Source organism: Schistocerca gregaria, chromosome 3 (assembly GCF_023897955.1).
Source record: "Schistocerca gregaria isolate iqSchGreg1 chromosome 3, iqSchGreg1.2, whole genome shotgun sequence".
Classification (NCBI taxonomy): domain Eukaryota; kingdom Metazoa; phylum Arthropoda; class Insecta; order Orthoptera; family Acrididae; genus Schistocerca; species Schistocerca gregaria.
In genome coordinates, this window is record NC_064922.1 from 270,431,432 (window position 1) to 270,453,420 (window position 21,989).

At 42.4% G+C, this 21,989-nt stretch overlaps 1 protein-coding gene across 3 annotated transcripts in view; it reads left to right on the forward strand.

The window, feature by feature from the left end:
• Positions 1 to 21,989, forward strand: part of LOC126355468 (uncharacterized) — a 190,702-nt gene that overhangs the window by 61,907 nt on the left and 106,806 nt on the right. For all 3 annotated transcript variants that reach the window (XM_050005783.1, XM_050005784.1, XM_050005786.1), the window contains exon 2: positions 13,084 to 13,570. In XM_050005783.1, the coding sequence (XP_049861740.1) occupies positions 13,225 to 13,570 (346 nt within the window). In that variant the 5' untranslated portion in view covers positions 13,084 to 13,224. The remainder of the gene's footprint in view (positions 1 to 13,083; positions 13,571 to 21,989) is intronic.

Genomic DNA, 21,989 nt, shown 5'->3' on the forward strand with positions numbered 1-21,989 from the left:
TACACTCAAGCGAATGAGATTGTCACTCTGCATCTGAGTGTGCGCTGATATGAAACTTCCTGGCAGATTATAACTGTGTGCCTGACCGAGACTCGAACTCTGAAACTTTTCCTTCCACGGGCAAGTGCTCTACCATCTTTTTTTATCTCATTTTGTTCGTTTTCGTTAGTTTCATCTGCTCGCTGCGGACGTCGCAAGACGCCCGTTTCAGTTCGTTGTTTGATCCATTAACTCAGTTTTCTTTATTACAGAGGGCAGCTAACCCTCTGACCGAACACGCAGAGTTACCGTGGCGGCATGACCATCTGAGCTGCCCAAGCACGACTCACGCCCCGTCCTCACAGCCTTACTTTTGCCAGTACTTCGCCTCCTACCTTCCAAACTTTACAGAAGCTCTCCTTGGAAGGAAATAATCGCCATGAAAATATTTAATGATTTTTCAGTATACATGGTAAGAACAGAGAAGCTGAAAGAGCTCTGCTTAAACGTTGATGTCTGTCATCAGACTCTTCTATCTCACCCCAAAACAAGGTGACTGCCGTCAATGCCCGCAGGTGAGAGAATTCTTAAGCTTTGGATTCCATGACAACAATTTTTTGACGCCGAAGAGAGGCCACCTGAGGCCACCTAAAATAATTTCAGATTTTTTTCAGTAATCCGATCAGTGAAATTTACTTTATGTTTCTGCAGTCAAACCTGGCTCTGCTTGAAACAAATATTAAAAGCCTGGAGAAGAATAAAGACTCGATAATTTAAATAAGAAATATATTAATCGCTACTCAAAGACGTCTGAGTGAAAGGAAGATTGCCAATTTTATTGGCCTGAAAACCAAGATGAATTTCAACAAATTAAAGAATGAGAACCCTAACCATGAAATAATTAATTTGGTTTCGAAATTCGAGAAAGAGACAACGGCTTTCTTTACCATATCAATTGATTACTTAGAGAAATGGGCTATTTCTTTTAATAAAAATCTGGTATTTGGTTGGATGACGCTATTTGAAACTCCAGATTGGATTATGATCGAATACTATTTGACTAAAAATGGTGAGAAGATTTCAAGCGACAGTTGTTTTCAGCATATGCTGTATGTATCTGAATAGCTTTTAAGAAATAAGCGTGACTCGGAAGAATTGAAGTCGAAATATTCCGTGGAAGCAAGGTGGATTTACTTTCTTAACGAAACCGAAAATCCTGAACGCAAATGCCAACTGCTAAAATTATGCGAGTATTTGCATTTTATTGTCGTACACAACGCCACTGTGGAAAGAGTATTTTCGCTTATGTCGACCCAGTGGATTTATGGAAGAAATCGACTACTGCCAGTGAATGTAGAATCAATCTTACAGTGCCAGTTTAACAACAGGGTGACTTGCATGGTGTTTTATAAACATATAAAACGAAAAAAAAGACTTCCAGAAAAAGGTCAAATCATCCGAAAAATTTTGTGTGCCAGCAAGTTCCATCTAATTGCGTTCTAACTAAAGAGTAATTATATTTAATAAATTTTTACTTCAGTTCTACACCTCCATTTCAGAGTTAGGTATAGCAACCCTAAACGTACACAGTCAAATAGTAGTTCAAACTTTTATATGGTTGCCAACTATTTCGTCGTGTTTTTGCCAAACACAGAACGTGTTGACGTGTTTGAGAGAAATTTTGATTGACAGGAAATTTGAAAAGATGGCGGACGTTGTTTTTGCTGATAGTTCGCCACACACGCTTAGTGAGAAAGAGTTTTATTACGATTTATCTCAATGATTGTGAATTTCCACAACTACGAAAACTACGACCAAGGACAGAAACAAAATAGTACTGGTAATTACAAAATGATAGAAGTGTCAAGTCTTTCTCAACCACACATTATGCAGGAAGAGGCTAAGGAGAAAATCAAAATTCTACACACAACATGTTAGAAGGAGCGAAACAAAAAAAATCGAAGTTATCCACTTCTTCCATGCACAATGTAAGCTACTTGTCTCCACGATGTAGTAATTTAATGAATTGTGATTAGAGGACCAAGCAGAAGAAAATAAATTTTCACATAGCCTTTGTGTGCCCTCTTTTTCAATGTGAGGGCTAAGCAACTGAACAGCTGAGTAAAAGTTTTACTGTTCATTCGTAGAAAGTTATTGTCATCACCAGGTTCTGGGTGCAACAATTCCTTTAACAGGTTTTAATGCGTATATTTCTTACTTTCTTCTTCTCCTTTAAATACGGGGCCAGTGTCTATTTTAGAATTACGTTATCTATACTTGTAACCATTACCACTAGCGTCAAAGTACAACATCCACGAACAGCGTCTGCTTCAAAAGTGAGGTTAAAATATAGAAGTGTCAAGTCTTTCTCAACTTGATGGATCGTGTATGGGCTATTTTGGTGATTCCGCGGATAGAAATGTGCGAATTTGACAAATGAGTTTGATCGTCTACTGGGCTTTTAGTGAAGACGACCTGCAGCTGGGACAGAGGGATATTGTGAAATGCTCGAGTGATTAAACAGTAATAAATATAAAAAATAAACGAGCTTAGTGTATCTCACAGTATTTGCTAATTTAAGTACCTCCTATAGCTTAAAACATTCATTTCCCTCGGCATATTCAGGTTAGGAACCTCTGTCTCCTGTACAATTTCGATCCTTACTGTTTGTGCACCTTGTATAAAGTTTATTATACTGATCTATCGTCAGACATTCTTCTTAATAGTACATCAACAGTAATGATACAATGTATATAACTATAATTTTTGAGTCGAGCCTATGGAACTGCTATTTAATGTTCTGCCCCGAAGAAACAAATTAATTTTGCATGTGGTTGCCATTCAAAGATGAACAAATAAGGTCCTCACACACGCAACTGCAGAGAGAAAACGTATAGATTGGTTCTCTTCAGCAGATTGGCTGATTTCAAAAGCCTGAAAAAAGATGCATGCAATAAGCATAATATGTTTACTATTAAGGTCCAAAATGCCACTACATGTGCAGAAAAACAAAACTTTCAGAGTCAGGAAAAACCTAAAAGGTAATGGAAGACAGCTTGAAGAATTCTAGATAGCAATTGTCTCTCAGATGCGCAATATTTAACATCAAGAAAACCTTACCACTACTCCGGATACTCAAGAACATTTCTTTTCCCAAACGTATGTCCCGTCTAGTATTTGTTCCGCTTTTCCAGGACTTGGCAGATTTTATTTAGTATTTAACTTTGTGACAGGAAACCTTTGCTGACGTCAAGGTAAAGGAAGGGAGGGAAGCCTTGTGCATCGTCTGTCTGAGAATAGTGTAAGCCTCGTGCTGTGTGTTGTATTTTAACTGCATGTGTATCGTATTCTCTGAGGTGCAATATGGGGACCTGCCCAGAATTTTCATAGAATAGTGTGGGAAACAGCCTTAAAACTAAATCCACGCTGACCGGAGTACTAGACAAGAATAAATTTACACTTAGCCTACGTTCGTTAATCCTGCACGTACATTCGATCTCGTTCTAGCTCAGTTCCCTGTCTTGGAAGCTAGCGATATCCATGACATGTTATCGCTTTCTTAAAACTGATACCGTATCGATACGACTTTCTGTTTGGAAAGATAGGTTTTTCGAAAGATCACTAACAAAATCTAAAGAAATTATGTTCATATTTAAGGCTATTAGTGGTACCAAACTTAGGGTTCAGATTGTCTTGACGAGTCAGGGACTAAAAATTGAAGATACGGACTAGCAAAGCATAAGAAACGATGAACTCCGTTTTCAAATGCTTCTTTATAAACGAAAATTTCAGTTTAACCCTCGCATCCCTGCAAAGATGAGTGGTGTAGATATCAGTGTCAGTGGTGATGAGAGACAACTGCTGCAATCACTCAAACTTGACTAAGCCCTTTTAAACATCATATACTATAGATACCCTCCCCCCATGAACCATGGACCTTGCCGTTGGTGGGGAGGCTTGCGTGCCTCAGCGATACAGATAGCCGTACCGTAGGTGCAACCACAACGGAGGGGTATCTGTTGATAGGCCAGACAAACGTGTAGTTCCTGAAGAGGGGCAGCAGCCTTTTCAGTAGTTGCAGGGGCAACATTCTGGATGATTGACTGATGTGGCCTTGTAAAAATAACCAAAACGGCCTTGCTGTGCTGGTACTGCGAACGGCTGAAAGCAAGGGGAAACTACGGCCGTAATTTTTCCCGAGGGCATGCAGCTTTACTGTATGGTTAAATGATGATGGCGTCCTCTTGGGTAAAATATTCCGGAGGTAAAATAGTCCCCCATTTGGATCTCCGGGCGGGGACTACTCAAGAGGATGTCGTTATCAGGAGAAAGAAAACTGGCGTCTACGAATCGGAGCGTGGAATGTCAGATGCCTTAATCGGGCAGGAAGGTTAGAAAATATAAAAAGGGAAATGGATAGGTTAAAGTTAGATATAGTGGGAATTAGTGAAGTTCGGTGGCAGGAGGAACAAGACTTTTGGTCAGGTGATTACAGCGTTATAAACACAAAATAAAATAGGGGTGATGCAGGAGTAGGTTTAATATAGAATAGGAAAATAGGAATGCGGGTAAGCTACTACAAACAGCATAGTGAACGCTTTATTGTGCCCAAGATAGATACGAAGCCCACACCTACTACAGTAGTACAAGTTTATATGCCAACTAGCTCTGCAGATGACGAAGAAATTGAAGAAATGTATGATCAAATAAAAGACATTATTCACATAGTGAGGGGTAACGAAAATTTAATAGTCATGGGTGACTGGAATTCGGTAGTAGGACAAGGGAGAGAAGGAAACGTAGTAGGTGAATATGGACTGGGGCAAAGAAATGAAAGAAGAAGCCGCCTGGTAGAATTTCGCACAGAGCACAACTTAATCATAGCTAACACTTGGTTCAAGAATCATAAAAGAAGGTTGTATACATGGAAGAATCCTGGAGATACTAGAAGGTATCAGATAGATTGTACAATGGTAAGACAGAGATTTAGGAACCAAGTTTTAAGTTGCAATACGTTTCCAGGGGCAGATGTGGACTCTGGCCACAATCTATTGGTTACGAACTGTAGATTAAAACTGAAGAAACTGCAAAAAACAGGTGGGAATTTAAGGAGATGGGACATGGATAAACTGAAAGACCCAGAGGTTATACAGAGTTTCAGGGAGAGCATAAGGGAACAATTGACAGGAATGGGGGAAAGAAATACAGTAGAAGAAGAATGGGTAGCTCTGAGGGATGAAGTAGTGAAGGCAGCAGAGGATCGTGTAGGTAAAAAGACGAGGGCTAGTAGAAATCCTTGGGTAACAGAAGAGATATTGAATTTAATTAATGAAAGAAGAAAATACTAAAATCCAGTAAGTGAAGCAGGCAAAAAGGAATACAGACGTCTTAAAAATGAGATAGACAAGAAGTGCAAAATGGCTAAGCAGAGATGGCTAGAAGACAAATGTAAGGATGTAGAGGCTTATCTCACTAGGGGTAAGATAGATACTGCCTACAGGAAAATTAAAGAGACCTTTGGAGAAAAGAGAACCACTTGTATGAATATCAAGGGCTCAGATGGAAACCCAGTTCTAAACAAAGAAGGGAAATCAGAAAGGTGGAAGGAGTATATAGAGGATCTATACAAGGGCGATGTACTTGAGGACAATATTATGGAAATGGAAGAGGATGTAGATGAAGATGAAATGGGAGATACGATACTGCGTGAAGATTTTGACAGAGCACTGAAAGACCTAAGTCGAAACAAGGCCCCCGGAGTAGACAACACTCCATTGGAACTACTGACGGCCGTGGGAGAGCCAGTCCTGACAAAACTCTACCATCTGGTGAGTAAGATGTATGAGACACGCGAAATACCCTCAGACTTCAAAAAGAATATAATAATTCCAATCCCAATGAAAGCAGGTGTTGACAGATGTGAAAATTACCTGACTTATCAGTTTAATAAGTCACAGCTGCAAAATACTAACGCGAATTCTTTACGGACGAATGAAAAACTTGAAAAACTGACCTCGGGGAAGATCAGTTTGGATTCCGTAGAAATGTTGGAACCCGTGAGGCAATACTGTCCCTACGACTTACCTTAGAAGCTAGATTATGGAAATGCAAACCTACGTTTCTAGCATTTGTAGACTTAGAGAAAGCTTTTGACAATGTTGATTGGAATACTATCTTTCAAATTCTGAAGGTAGCAGGTTAAAATACAGGGAGCGAAAGGCTATTTACGATTTGTACAGAAACCAGATGGCAGTTATATGAGTCGAGGGACATGAAAGGGAAGCAGTGGTTGGGAAGGGAGTGAGACAGAGTTGTAGTCTCTCCCCGATGTTATTCAATCTGTATATTGAGCAAGCAGTGAAGGAAACAAAAGAAAAATTCGGAGTAGGTATTAAAATCCATGGAGAAGAAATAAAAACTTTGAGGTTTGCCGATGACATCGTAATTCTGTCAGAGACAGCAAAGGACTTGGAAGAGCAGTTGAACGGAATGGATAGTGTCTTGAAAGGAGGATATAAGATGAACATCAACAAAAGCAAAACGAGAATAATGGAATGTTGTCGAATTAAGTCGGGTGATGCTGAGGGAATTAGATTAGGAAATGAGACACTTAAAGTAGTAAAGGAGTTTTGCTATTTGGGGAGCAAAATAACTGATGATGGTCGAGGTAGAGAGGATATAAAATGTAGACTGGCAATGGCAAGGAAAGCGTTTCTGAAGAAGATATATTTGTTAACATCGAGTATAGATTTAAGTGTCAGGAAGTCATTTCTGACAGTATTTGTATGGAATGTAGCCATATATGAAAGTGAAACATGGACGATAAATAGTTTGGACAAGAAGAGGATAGAAGCTTTCGAAATGTGGTGCTACAGAAGAATGCTGAAGATTAGATGGGTAGATCACATAACTAATGAGGAAGTATTGAACAGGATTGGGGAGAAGAGAAGTTTGTGGCACAACTTGACAAGAAGAAGGGATCGGTTGGTAGGACATGTTCTGAGGCATCAAGGGATCACCAATTTAGTATTGTAGGGCAGCGTGGAGGGTAAAAATCGTAGAGGGAGACCGAGAGATGACTACACTAAGCAGATTCAGAAGGATGTAGGTTGCAGTAGGTACTGGGAGATGAAGAAGCTTGCACAAGGTAGAGTAGCATGGAGAGCTACATCAAACCAGTCTCAGGACTGAAGACCACAACAACAACAACTATAGATACGTAAAAAAACAAAATCCTGGGTGCTGGCGAAATGGAATTATTATATATACTCCACTTTACGAATGACCTGCACCTAGTCTATGTAGACCTTGCATTGTACCGTCTTACTTCTCCTCTTGTAGTGGCATGCAGCAGTACTGTGGTATAGGGATTTCATTGTGTCCCAGGACTGCAAACTTGTACCTGAAAACAATTAATTACATTATTTTATTATTTCGAGGTGATGATTAAAACTGACAGCTTATTCACTCCTTGCAATAATTTATGTCGTTATTTTTAAAAAGTTCCTTTTCGTACCACGCATTTCTGCAAACACTGCATGTATCTCTTGGCAATAATTTTTGAAACTGTTGATGTTTCATTTCCGTAACTTTGGTCTAGTCGATACAAGTAGTACAATAAAGAAAGAAAATTGCTTTTTCTCTCTTATGTTTGACAGTCACCAGGTGGTTGTAATTAAAGTGCAGCCACTCACAGAGCCCCCCTTGAACCATGGACCTTACCGTTGGTGGGGAGGCTTGCGTGTCTCTGCGATACAGATAGCCGAACCGTAGGTGCAACCACAACGGAGGGATATCTCTTGAGAGGCCAGACAAACGTGTGGTTCCTGAAGAGGGGCAGCAGCCTTTTCAGTAGTTGCAGGGGCAACATTCTGGATGATTGACTGATGTGGCCTTGTAAAAATAACCAAAACGGCCTTGCTGTGCTGGTACTGCGAACGGCTGAAAGCAAGGGGAAACTACGGCCGTAATTTTTCCCGAGGGCATGCAGCTTTACTGTATGGTTAAATGATGATGGCGTCCTCTTGGGTAAAATATTCCGGAGGTAAAATAGTCCCCCATTCGGAACTCCGGGCGGGGACTACTCAAGAGGATGTCGTTATCAGGAGAAAGAAAACTGACGTTCTACGGATCGGAACGTGGAATGTAAGATCCCTTGATCGGGCAGGTAGGTTAGAAAATTTAAATATGGAAATGGATAGGTTAAAGTTAGATATAGTGGGAATTAGTGAAGTTCGGTGGCAGGAGGAACAAGACTTTTGGTCAGGAGAATACAGGGTTATAAATACAAAATCAAATAGGGGTAATGCAGGAGTAGGTTTAATAATGAACAAAAAAAATAGATGAGTGCGGGTAAGCTACTACAAACAGCATAGCGAACGCTTTATTGTGGCCAAGATAGACACGAAGCTCACGCCTACTAGAGTAGTACAAGTTTATATGCCAACTAGTTCTGCAGATGATGAAGAAATTGATAAAATGTATGATGAGATAAAAGAAATTATTCAGGTAGTGAAGGGAGACAAAAATTTATTAGTCATGGGTGACTGGAATTCGACAGTAGGACAAAGGAGAGAAGGAAACGTAGTAGGTGAATATGGATTGGGGGTAATAAATGAAAGAGGAAGCCGCCTGGTAGAATTTTGCACAGAGCACAACTTAATCATAGCTAACACTTGGTTCAAGAATCATAAAAGAAGGTTGTATACATGGAAGAATCCTGGAGATACTAGAAGGTATCAGATAGATTGTACAATGGTAAGACAGAGATTTAGGAACCAGGTTTTAAGTTGCAATACGTTTCCAGGGGCAGATGTGGAATCTGACCACAATCTATTGGTTGCGAACTGTAGATTTAAACTGAAGAAACTGCAAAAAGGTGGGAATTTAAGGAGATGGGACCTGAATAAACTGAAAGACCCAGAGGTTATACAGAGTTTCAGGGAGAGCATAAGGGAACAATTGACAGGAATGGGGGAAAGAAATACAGTAGAAGAAGAATGGGTAGCTCTGAGGGATGAAGTAGTGAAGGCAGCAGAGGATCGTGTAGGTAAAAAGACGAGGGCTAGTAGAAATCCTTGGGTAACAGAAGAGATATTGAATTTAATTAATGAAAGAAGAAAATACTAAAATCCAGTAAGTGAAGCAGGCAAAAAGGAATACAGACGTCTTAAAAATGAGATCGACAAGAAGTGCAAAATGGCTAAGCAGAGATGGCTAGAAGACAAATGTAAGGATGTAGAGGCTTATCTCACTAGGTGTAAGATAGATACTGCCTACATGTAAATTAAAGAGACCTTTGGAGAAAAGAGAACCACTTGTATGAATATCAAGAGCTCAGATGGAAACCCAGTTCTACGCAAAGAATGGAAATCAGAAAGGTGGAAGGAGTATATAGAGGGGTCTATACAAGGGCGATGTAGTAGAAAACATTCAATTAGAACTACTGACGGCCTTGGGAGAGTCAGTCCTGACAAAACTCTACCATCTGGTGAGCAAGATGTATGAGACAGATGAAATACCCCCAGACTTCAAGAAGAATATAATAGTTTCAATCCCAAAGAAAGCAGGCGTTGACAGATGTGAAAATTACCGAACTATCAGTTTAATAAGTCACAGCTGCAAAATACTAACGCGAATTCTTTACGGACGAATGAAAAACTTGAAAAACTGATCTCGGGGAATATCAGTTTGGATTCCGTAGAAATAATGGAACACGTGAGGCAATACTGTCCCTACGACTTATCTTAGATGAAAGATAAAGAAAAGGCAAACCTACGTTTCTAGCATTTGTAGACTTAGAGAAAGCTTTTGATAATGTTGACTGGAATACTCGCTTTCAAATTCTAAAGGTGGCTGGGGTAAAATACAGGGAGCGAAAGGCTATTTACAATTTGTACAGAAACCAGATGGCAGTTATGAGAATCGAAGGGCACGAAAGGGTAGCAGAGGTTTGGAAGGGAGTGAGACAGAGTTGTAGTCTCTCCCCGATGTTATTCAATCTGTATATTGAGCAAGCAGTGAAGGAAACAAAAGAAAAATCGGAGTAAGTATTTAAATCCACGGAGAAGAAATAAAAACTTTGAGGTTCGCCGATGACATTGTAATTCTGTCAGAGACAGCAACGGACTTGGAAGAGCACTTGAACGGAATGGATAGTGTCTTGAAAGGAGGATATAAGATGAACATCAACAAAAGCAAAACGAGGATAATGGAATGTAGTCAAATTAAGTCGGATGATGCTCAGGGAATTATATTATGAAATGAGGCACTTAAAGTAGTAAAGGAGTTTTGCTATTTAGCGAGCAAAATAACTGATGATGGTCGAAGAAGTGAGGATATAAAATGTAGACTGGCAATGGCAAGGAAAGCGTTTCTGAAGAAGAGAAAATTTGTTAACATCGAGTATAGATTTAAGTGTGAGGAAGTCTTTCCTGAAAGTATTTGTATGGACTGTAGCCATATGTGGAAGTCAAACATGGACGATAAATAGTTTGGACGGGAAGAGAATAGAAGCTTTCGAAATGTGGTGCAACAGAAGAATGCTGAAGGTTAGATGGGTGGATCACATAACTGATGAGGAGATATTGAATAGAATTGAAGAGAAGAGGAGTTTGTGGCACAACTTGATAAGAAGAAGGGACCGGTTGGTAGGACATGTTCTGAGGCATCAAGGGATCACAAATTTAGTATCGGAGGGCAGCGTGGAGGGTAAAGATCGTAGAGGGAGACCAAGAGATGAATACACTAAGCAGATTCAGAAGGATGTAGGTTGCAGTAAGTACTGGGAGATGAAGAAGCTTGCACAGGATAGAGTAGTATTGAGAGCTGCAACAAACCAGTCTCAGGACTGAAGACAACAACAACAACAACATCTACTACTACTTCTCACAGAGGTCCAGTGTGTCCGGTAATTATCGTATGGCTGCGAAACTTGGTAGATAAAAAATGGTTCAAATGGCTCTGAGCACTATGTGACTTAACATCTTAGGTCATCAGTCCCCTAGAACTTAGAACTACTTAAACTTAACTAACCTAAGGACATCACACACATCCATGCCCGAGGCAGGATTCGAACCTGCGACCGTTGCAGTCCCACGGTTCCGGACTGCAGCGCCTAGAACCGCAAGACCACCGCGGCCGGCTTGGTAGGTAAGCTAATAAATTAATGCGGAACCGATTTACACTGGAAAAAAATTCGTTCCGGTTGTGGCCACCAGGTGCAAATCTGTCGCTGTTTGTATGACGGTATGACACTACACTGTCATTTGACAACCCATAGCGTGAGGGAACAGTATTGCTGTCAACGAGAGAGACAATGCACTTTTATTGAAACTGTTTTATGTGAATGGCAGCAATTATAGTGCAGCATTGACAGAGTATCGCCAACTAAAATGTCTGAGGAGAGACCTGACATCATTAAATCGTTTAAAGAAGATGATAATGAAATTCGAAAACACGGATGAGTGTGGTGTTACACCTGGAAGAGGAAGGTGTCCTATCCTTGTGAAAGTTATTGACGAAACTACTGTTGCTGTAACGTGCCCCACGTAGTGCTAGTGTTTGTGCAGTGTCACCAGAACTGTCCAGTCCATGGAAAGTTTGGCGGTCTGTTTTACACGAATTCAGACAGTTTTCTGCAGCAACATTCTGAATTTGAGCTACGGTCTCTGACACGGATCGAAGTAGATGACATATGGGCAGGCGATATTCTATAGAATGACGAGGCACATTGTACCCTACAGGGTCCTGCGAATACCAGAACTGCCGAATTTGGGAAACCGTTAAACTGCCTGTTGTGCACGAAGAGCCATGACATTCGCCGTATGTGACTGTGTTGTGTGGAATAACAAGCACCTTTATTATTGGTCCTTTCTTCTTTGAAGAGAGGGCCTGTCAGTTGTGCAGTGACGTCTGCATGTTACCGAGTCCTCCTTGTACAGCATATGATTCCTGCTTTGAAAGAATGCAACTGTGTGGAAACCATTGTTTTCATGCAAGATAGGACAATGCTTATCGCCCAGTGAAAAGTTTGCTTAATCTAACATTCCACGAACGTGTTATCTCCAGGTGCATTGCCTGCAAGATCATATGATCTGAACCCGTATGACTTTCGACTCTGATGATATGTGAAAGAACACGTTTGCCAGGGACATACACTGGACCTCTGTTAGTAGGTCTCTACTTGATCTGAAGGCCAATGTACAGGAACACATTGCTCAGATTTCACAAGATCTGCTGCGAGCAACTGTTGATCAGGTCATAACACGGATACAGCGCCTCGTGTATGTTACCGGTGCTCATATTGAACAAATTGTGTAAGCGATGTATAATAATAAAATCTACGTTATGCTTTTCTCACTTGTCTGACCTTTTTCGCCCACATCCTGTTCCTAATCCATTACATATGGAAATATTTTTATATGCGTGTCTTGTATACACAGCGCGAAATTTTCGAACTGTTGATCAGGTTATATTACGGATACAACATCTCGTTATGTTACCGGTGCTCATATTGAACAAATTGTGTAAGTGGTGTATAATAATAAAATCTCCGTTATGCTTTTCTCACTTGTCTGACCTTTTCCGCCCACATCCTGTTCCTAAACCATTACATACGGAAACATTTTTATATGCGTGTCTTGTATACACGGCGCGAAATTTTGGAACTAATTTTCTTTCCTGAGTAAATCAGCTCCGCATTAGCGCATCAGAATATCTTCCAAGTTTCGCTGCCATCTGATAAATACAGCCCACACTGGACCTCTGTTAGTAGGTCCACTTTAATTATAACCATCCGGTACAACTTCGTCCTCAAGACGCTTTTATAAGCGGATATATTTGAATAGGAGGCATGTTGCTAAGTAACCACACCCATTTATTAGCATAAAACTCATTTACAGGCATTCAACAAGTACAAATAAAATTCCTTCTACTGTATTTTTTCTGAGGGTACTGGACAGAAATTTCCTTTACATTCAAACAAATTAGTAATGGTAGTAGTCTGTTTTCTTTGTGTCTGAGTATACCCTCTTTTCATATTCTAGCTTTTGATTTTTTTTTGTTCTTTCGGAATTATTAACAATCTTTAATTTTTTGTTTCAGCGAATGGAGGAACTTTCGTAGAGGGATACTAACAGAACATACAGACAGAATGTGAATTGTTGAGGGGAAAACAAAGAAGCATAATGATGGAAATCGGATAACTATAACAGTTTGGCAGTGTAAAGACTTCAAGTGCCAATAATGGATTCCGCGCAGTCCTCAAGCCACGCGGATGAAGAAGGGGAATCAGATAAAAGACGTGGCAAAAGTACATTTTACGATGAAGATTATGAAGACAAAAGAGCTTCCATCCCCTCGGAAAACTGGCGAATGGCAAGATCATCATCTGTTTTTTTAAAAACGAAGAGTTTTCCTAATGTCAGTAACACGTATTACAACTCTTTGAACCTTAGGAAAAAGAGACAGATCACATACACCAGGCACTTAAGTTCAGAGCAGAACTTGAGAGACCTCGTTAAGAAATCTGTCCTGGAAGGTAAATGGTTGTGCTGGCATGATTTGCTGAACCCAGAAGATGGCCATTGTGGTATGTAGCAAATACAAGATTAATTTAATCTTACTGAATTGGGTTCTATCTTTCCACGTATAATATAGGGGGGACAGTCAATAATAAAAAGCGACAGACTGATGTAGAAAAAATTGTGTATTTTAAAAAAATGAGATTTTTACTACTTCTCAAAATAATCCCCATCAATATTAATTGACTTGTCCCACATATGAACTACCCTCTTTTTTAATGACTGATGCAAAGAAGTCTTCGTCTTGTAGTTTGAGCCACCTTCCCATTAACGCTTTGACCTACTAGCTGTTGCTGAACTATTTTTTCCCATGTAATGCCTTCTTGACTGGACAAAACAAATGAAAATCAGAGAGAGCCACATCTGGACTGTACAGAATTTTTCTATGATTTCTTGGGTCCGAAAGCGGTGTTAAGGCGAGCGTTCTCGTCTAGCAATATCGAACCGTTCCTTTGAGATTCGCGACTTTTTCCCCCTCTTTGCTGTCTTTACTTTGTTCATCACTATGTCTAAGTAGTAAGAAATGTTTATTGTGCACTGATTTTCGAAATAATTACAAAAGACGATACCTGGGCATCCCAGAAGACGGTCAACACGGCTTTTCCCGCTGATGCTAGCCTTCTGAATTTCTTTCGGACAGGTGAGCTGGTATACTTCCATTCCACGTTTTGCCTTTTGGACTCCGGTTCACAGTGGTAACCGAGTTTCATTACACGCTAAAATCTTGTTTAGAACAGGGCAATCTTCACTTTCATACTGATCTTTCTAGTCTGAGCGTAACTTCAATGTAATTTTCTTGTGTTGTTGCATTAACTCTTTCGGGACCCATTTTACTGTAGTTGAGCTTGTTATTGATAACGCTGTGAACTGTGCCAAAACTTATTACAACTGATTTTTGCTATATATCGAACTGTAACACGTTGGTCTTCACGAATAATGTAGTCAGTGTGCGTTTCAAGCTAAGGTGTTTGCATTTCAATTGTCCGGTCAGGACGTGGCTCGTCAGTTTTTGAGATTCGGCCGTTTTTGCACTGTTATACCCACTTATAAAAATTTCCATAGTTCATACAATGTTCATCATAATGTAAAATCATTCGATAAAAGATTTAAGACGGTTTTTCAACTTCAGAACGTAAAAATACACCGGATCACTGAACATTGTTCAACTAATGTGGTGATTTCAAGCAGACACTCATCTTTAAATGTAATATTGTGATTATAATCAAACCAATTTTTATCCGTCAGCTGTTCTCAGTTCATCTCGGTGATGTCAACCTAAAGCCGTGAAACTAGGAAACTCTTCCGGCAAACTGTTTCATTTCTACATCAATTTGTCTCTTTAATTATTGTATGTCTCTTGTATAAAATGAAATAAAATTTTAATTGTCATCTAAAGATATCAAGCTGCGACAGTGAAACTCGTTTACGGTGTTGCTCCTCCTCTGTATACTCATCCTTCAATGCAACACATTTTTACCAATGATGGACAACTTGGAGACATTGCTTGTATAAGTCTACATTTTGGCTGTTCAGGAACCACCTCGAAAATCACCTGTTGGTCATTCTGGAGATCTTCTTCCCAACGCGCAATGGAAGAAGTCAAGGAGTGACATGTCAGGAGAGCACGGAGTTTGGGGGGAGGGGGGAGGGTTGAGGTGGGAGAGGTAAAAAATGATACTTCAAAAAAGCAACTCCTCTGACCGTATCCTGTGCAAAGTGAGCTGGGACAGTGTCGTGGATCAAAATCATCCCGTTGGACACCATTCCACGACGCTTCGTCTTCGCAGCCTATTGTAAACTCATCAGTAGATTTCGGTAGCATGTTCCCGTGACGTTTTGCTTCTTGCGGGCAAAATCTTAGCACTTTACCAAGCTAGCCGCAAGAAACGCAGCGTCAGCTTTCCCTGTGATGATTGGATCTTCGATTTTTCCGAAAATCCACATTTCTCAACTGTTTGATACACTCTTTTGTCTTGGCGTCATAATGACACAACCAACAATCATGGATAGTGATTAGGCAGCTCCAGAAGTCGTCCGGATTGGCTTGACACCGTTGCATCATAACCACTGGCTCCTTGGTTTGCGGACTTTTTTGATTATAAGTGAGCAGTAGCTTAACCCAGCGAAGTGGTGACCTTTGTCACGTTGAAAAGGTCGTACAAGACGTTGAAAACTGATTCAAGAGATGGTTTCGTTTTCTACGTTATCTCTTCAACTTTGATACACTGGTCTTCGAGCACCTGGCCCCACACTTCTCTTGCGACTGCCATTCCTTCACAGGCAGATGGTCGACCACTTTGTTCATTAATATTCAGACTTGTCTGGCCACACTCGAAGAGTTGGCGCCGACTAACCAGTGTGTCAAACACTCAGGTGACAAAAGGCATGGGATATCTCATAATAACGTGTCGAACCTTATTTTCTCCAGGGTAGTGCAGCAACTCGACGTGGCTTGGATACAACAGGTCGTTGAATGGCCACAAATGGTCTGCAAGTAGCACTGCACAAGTATTGAGCCATGCTGCCTCTATAGCCGTCCATAAATGAGAAAGAGTTACTGGGTCAGGATTTTCTGCATGAACTGTACTCTCCATTATGTCTCACGAGTATTCGATGGAATTCATGCCGGGACGTCTGGGTGGTCAAATCATTCGTCCGAATTATCCAGAATTCTTCAAAAACCGGTCACGAACAGTTGTGGGCTGGTGACATGGCTCATTCATAAAATTTCTATTGTTGTTTGGAAACATTACGCCCATGAATGGCTGCAAATGGTCTGCAAGTAGCCGAACATCCAGAGGAGCCAGCCCATTCCTTGTAAACACAGCCCACACCTTTATGAAGCAACCACCAGCTTGTACAGTGCTTTGTTGACAACTTGGGCCCAAGGCTTCGTGGGATCTGCACCACACTCGAACCCTACCATCAGCCCTTACTAGCTGAAATCGGGACTCATTTGACAACGCACGCGATGTTGTGCTGTTGACAAAGGCATTCGCATGCGTCATCTGCTCCCATTAGCGCACTGCGCCTAACGGATAGGCTGCGTACGTCGCACTGTAATTGCTGCGGTTATTTCGTGTAGTGTTGCTTGTCTGTTAGCGCTATCAACTCTACACAAAAGCCGCTGCCCTCGGTCGTTTAAGTGATGGCCGTCGGCCACTGCGTCGTCCGTGCTGAGAGGCAATGCCAGGAATTTGGTTCAAAATGGCTCTGAGCACTATGGGACTTAACTTATGAGGTCATAAGTCCTCTAGAACTTAGAACTACTTAAACCTGACTAATCTAAGGACATCACACACATCCATGCCCGAGGCAGAATTCGAACCTGCGACCGTAGCGGCCGCGCGGTTACAGACTGTAGCGCCTAGAACCACTTGGCCACTCCGGCCGGCCAAGAATTTGGTATTCTCGCCACTCTTGAAACAGTGAATCACGGTCTCCACCTACCACTGCGTTCAAAGTCTGTTAATTCCCATCGTGAGGCCACAATCGCGTCGGAAATCTTTTCACGTGACTCAACTGAGTTCAAATGACAGTTGTGCCAGTGCACTGCTCTTTTACATGTTGTGTACGGGATATTATCGCCATATGTATATGTGCGTATCGCTGTCCCGTGACTTTATGTCACTTCAATGTATGATGGTCCACTGTTGTACAGTTCTGGCAGATCAGCATGAGTGATTCAACGTTGTTCCCCTTCAAATACACAAAACCACATTACTGCACGGTAGACCTCTTGTTCGACCGCCTCCGTAACTGTGTGGTCAGCGTGACTGCCATGCGAGAGACTCCGGCTCGATGCCTGGTATTGTCAGGGATAATTTGTTGGTGGGAGAACTGTCACGGGGTTTATTCACCCTCGTGAGGCCAACTGAAGAGCTACTTGAGCGATCAAAGGAGGTTCCAATGTTAAGAAACTCGATAACGGCGGGGAAGCGGTGCGCTGACGACATGTCCCGCGTAGCGCATTATATGACGTCATTGTCATAGAATGGCATGGCGGTCGATCGGGCCCAATTGGGGCAGAGCGTGGAACATTTTGTTTATTCCACTTTTGCAATAGTCTGTGGCATTTTGTTTTGCTTCCTCATGCGGCGCTACAGTCTGGAACCGCGCGACCGCTACGGTTAGTTAGGTTTAAGTAGTTCTAAGTTCTAGGGGACTGATGACCTCAGAAATTAAGTCCCATAGTGCTCAGAGCTATTTGAACCTCATGCGGCGTGCCACGGGCCTATGGTGCAGGGATTTCAATATATACCAGTACTGCTGACACATACCTGCAAACAGAGACAAAATTAATTATGTAACATTATTTTTTCGAGGTGATAATTAAAACTTTGACTACTCCTTGTGCTAGCTTGATTCAAAAGAACCAGTCCAGTTCGCTTTGCTACGGTACTGTTTGTCGGAGTTTAGTGGCACGCGGCTTCTTAGACTTTGAACTACACTCCTGGAAATGGAAAAAAGAACACATTGACACCGGTGTGTCAGACCCACCATACTTGCTCCGGACACTGCGAGAGGGCTGTACAAGCAATGATCACACACACGGCACAGCGGACACACCAGGAACCGCGGTGTTGGCCGTCGAATGGCGCTAGCTGCACAGCATTTGTGCACCGCCGCCGTCAGTGTCAGCCAGTTTGCCGTGGCATACGGAGCTCCATCGCAGTCTTTAACACTGGTAGCATGCCGCGACAGCGTAGACGTGAACCGTATGTGCAGTTGACGGACTTTGAGCGAGGGCGTATAGTGGGCATGCGGGATGCCGGGTGGACGTACCGCCGAATTGCTCAACACGTGGGGCGTGAGGTCTCCACAGTACATCGATGTTGTCGCCAGTGGTCGGCGGAAGGTGCACGTGCCCGTCGACCTGGGACCGGACCGCAGCGACGCACGGATGCACGCCAAGACCGTAGGATCCTACGCAGTGCCGTAGGGGACCGCACCGCCACTTCCCAGCATATTAGGGACACTGTTGCTCCTGGGGTATCGGCTAGGACCATTCGAAACCGTCTCCAAGAAGCTAGGCTACGGTCCCGCACACCGTTAGACCGTCTTCCGCTCACGCCCCAACATCGTGCAGCCCGCCTCCAGTGGTGTCGCGACAGGCGTCAATGGAGGGACGAATGGAGACGTGTCGTCTTCAGCGATGAGAGTCGTTTCTGCCTTGGTGCCAATGATGGTCGTATGCGTGTTTGGCGCCGTGCAGGTGAGCGCCACAATCCGGACTGCATACGACCGAGGCACACAGGGCGCAACACCCGGCATCATGGTGTGGGGAGCGATCTCCTACACTGGCCGTACACCTCTGGTGATCGTCGAGGGGACACTGAATAGTGCACGGTACATCCAAACCGTCATCGAACCCATCGTTCTACCATTCCTAGACCGGCAAGGGAACTTGCTGTTCCACCAGGACAATGCACGTCCGCATGTATCCCGTGCCACCCAACGTGCTCTAGAAGGTGTAAGTCAACTACCCTGGCCAGCAAGATCTCCGGATCTGTCCCCCATTGAGCATGTTTGGGACTGGATGAAGCGTCGTCTCACGCGGTCTGCACGTCCAGCACGAACGCTGGTCCAACTGAGGCACCAGGTGGAAATGCCATAGCAAGCCGTTCCACAGGACTACATCCAGCATCTCTACGATCGTCTCCATGGGAGAATAGCAGCCTGCATTGCTGCGAAAGGTGGATATACACTGTACTAGTGCCGACATTGTGCATGCTCTGTTGCCTGTGTCTATGTGCCTGTGGTTCTGTCAGTGTGATCATGTGATGTATCTGACCCCAGGAATGTGTCAATAAAGTTTCCCCTTCCTGGGACAATGAATTCACGGTGTTCTTATTTCAATTTCCAGGAGTGTACATTCATGAGCCAAAATATTACGACCTCCTTAATACCACGTTTGTCCTCGTTAGGAAGGCAGTACAACAGCGATTGTGCTTAGTAGAAATGGCGCTTATCGCTGAAAAAACCCGTTTTCGGCTACATCGTTTTTATTCCACCTCCAGTTTAACCTGTCTGTTAAAACTGCCCAAAATAACCGATTTTCAGTTTGTTATTGCCATTATTTCCAACAATAAACGTAGACATCGCACAAAGATGGAAAAATGCTACGAATTGCGCACACTTTCGCATTATACCTTTCATGGTACATAGAATCAAAATTTCGAATAAAAGAGACAAAGAAAAGGAAACGTAGTCCATCCACCGTTCGGTGCTTTCCTCAAAAAGAAATGGGGCTTCAAGACTACAAAGAATTCACCAATATTCTATACTATTTCTACTGTTTTAAATGTATGTTACAAAAATCACATTACAATCGAGGATCATACCAGTATTTGGACTTTATAAATAGTTAATGTTAAAGGGTGACAACTGAGCTAGGAGAGCTCTGTTTTTTGTGTTACGTTGTCCTTTTCCGAGGGCTACAAGCAGATAAAGGCATGTTATGTAGACACAGGCTGTAGATCAGCTATTTTTTTTTTGCATTATAAACTACGAATGGATTGTTCAGTTTTTGATTTATTACTGTTACCATTACTTCCTTTCTCTTTAATTATTTCATGGAAATGTCAGACAAACAATAAGCTTTTTGTGCAAAATATGAAGCGTTGTTTTTCTTTAACTATTTCGAATGAAGAGGCTGGTTTCTTTTGAAATATATATCTTCACTTTTTTACGGGAATTTGAATATAACTGATTTTCTCTTGAAAAAAAATCGTTTTCAAAAAATTGAAATGAACAACCCAGTTCGTGGACAAAACAGTACATTTACCAGGAAACATTACGTGATACGCCTATGCACGAACAAAGGCGGTTTACCCATATCAAGGAACGGATGGGGATTGCATTGTTGACGTTTCCAAGCGACGGCATCGTTTCCGCTTGAAGAAGCGCATAACTTGCAAAATATGTCTCTCGCTTGCTTATGCAGAATTTTCACTTACCACCGCAATCAGCGATGACAACTAGGAACAAATAGAAACGAAATTCACTAAACAACTCGCTACGGCATTCACAGCAGAGCATTCACGACATTACTGAACGCCCTTTGGCTGTGGCAGCATACGTGACGTAGATGCGAAGAACAAGCTTAAACTCGACCGCCTTCGCTCGGTGCTCCAACTACAGTATGTTCATAAATATTCGTCCTGTAATGTATTGAGCTTTAATTTGTCTCCTTTTATTAGAAACATCATCATTTAAAGACGAGATCAGGAAACAAAAGGCCCTACCAAACTAGTTTTTTAAAAAGGTTTTATCTAAAACGAAAAATTTTAGGATTAATGCAAGGTCATATTGGATTGGTAGATCGGTTTTGTACTCAGTTATCAGTAAATAAGAAAAATATCTATTAAAACCGAGACCAAGTAAGTGCCGAAAAATGTTATTCATAACTAAAATAAGGGTGTCGGTTGTAACCGGTCGCTTCTTCATCACTCTACTGCTTAGCATGCTTCATCAAGCCTTTGGCAGGAGGGGGGGGGGGGGGGGTGCCGTTCCGGAGGTATGTGGCATCATGCCATGTAATTTATGGGCTGGTAGATAGCTGCATCAAAGATGGCGCCTGATGGCGTCTCAGATGTGTTCCACCGGGCTCAGACCAGGTGAATTTGTTGGCGGAGACATCAAGATGAGCTCGCCATCAGGCTCCTCAAACAGCTGTAGAACGATGTCGACCTTGTGACATGTACAACTATACTGCTGGAAGACCGTCATCGCTGTCGGGAAAGGCACCAAGCATTAAGGGAGACAAGTAAACTGCAATAATGTACACGTAGGTCGCAGCCGTCTGGTGTGTTGAAATACTATCAGAGGTCCCGTAGGACAACGTGTAAATGTTCGATATGGCGCAATATTGCACCCACCGCCTAGCTCTGTAACGCGGTGAGTGTTTCGAGCAGTCGTTCGCCTCGGTGACGGCATATCCAGACTCGAACTAGTGTTACAAAATATGTGATTCGTCCGACCAGGCGACACGTCTCCACTGATCCACGATCCAATCTCGATGATCCCGAGTTCACAGCCGCCACCTACTCTGCTTTACAGAGCAGCTACGCGTCTGACCACCTCGTTCTGTGATGAGGAGTGACATCCAACACTGTGTCGCCTTCTTGTGGTTCCACCGTCCACCAACCACTAGGCCGGCCGGGGTGGCCGAGCGGTTGTAGGCGCTACAATCTGGAACTGCGCGACCGCTACGGGCGCAGGTTGGAATCCTGCCTCGGGCATGGATGTGCGTGATGTCCTTAGGTTAGTTAGGTTTAAGTAGTTCTAAGTTCCAGGGGACTGATGACGTCAGAAGTTAAGTCCCATAGTGCTCAGAGCCATTCGAACCATTTTGAACCAACTATTTCCCATACATGCTCACGACAGCAGATTCCACCCCAGGCGACAGGAGATAACAATTGGCCT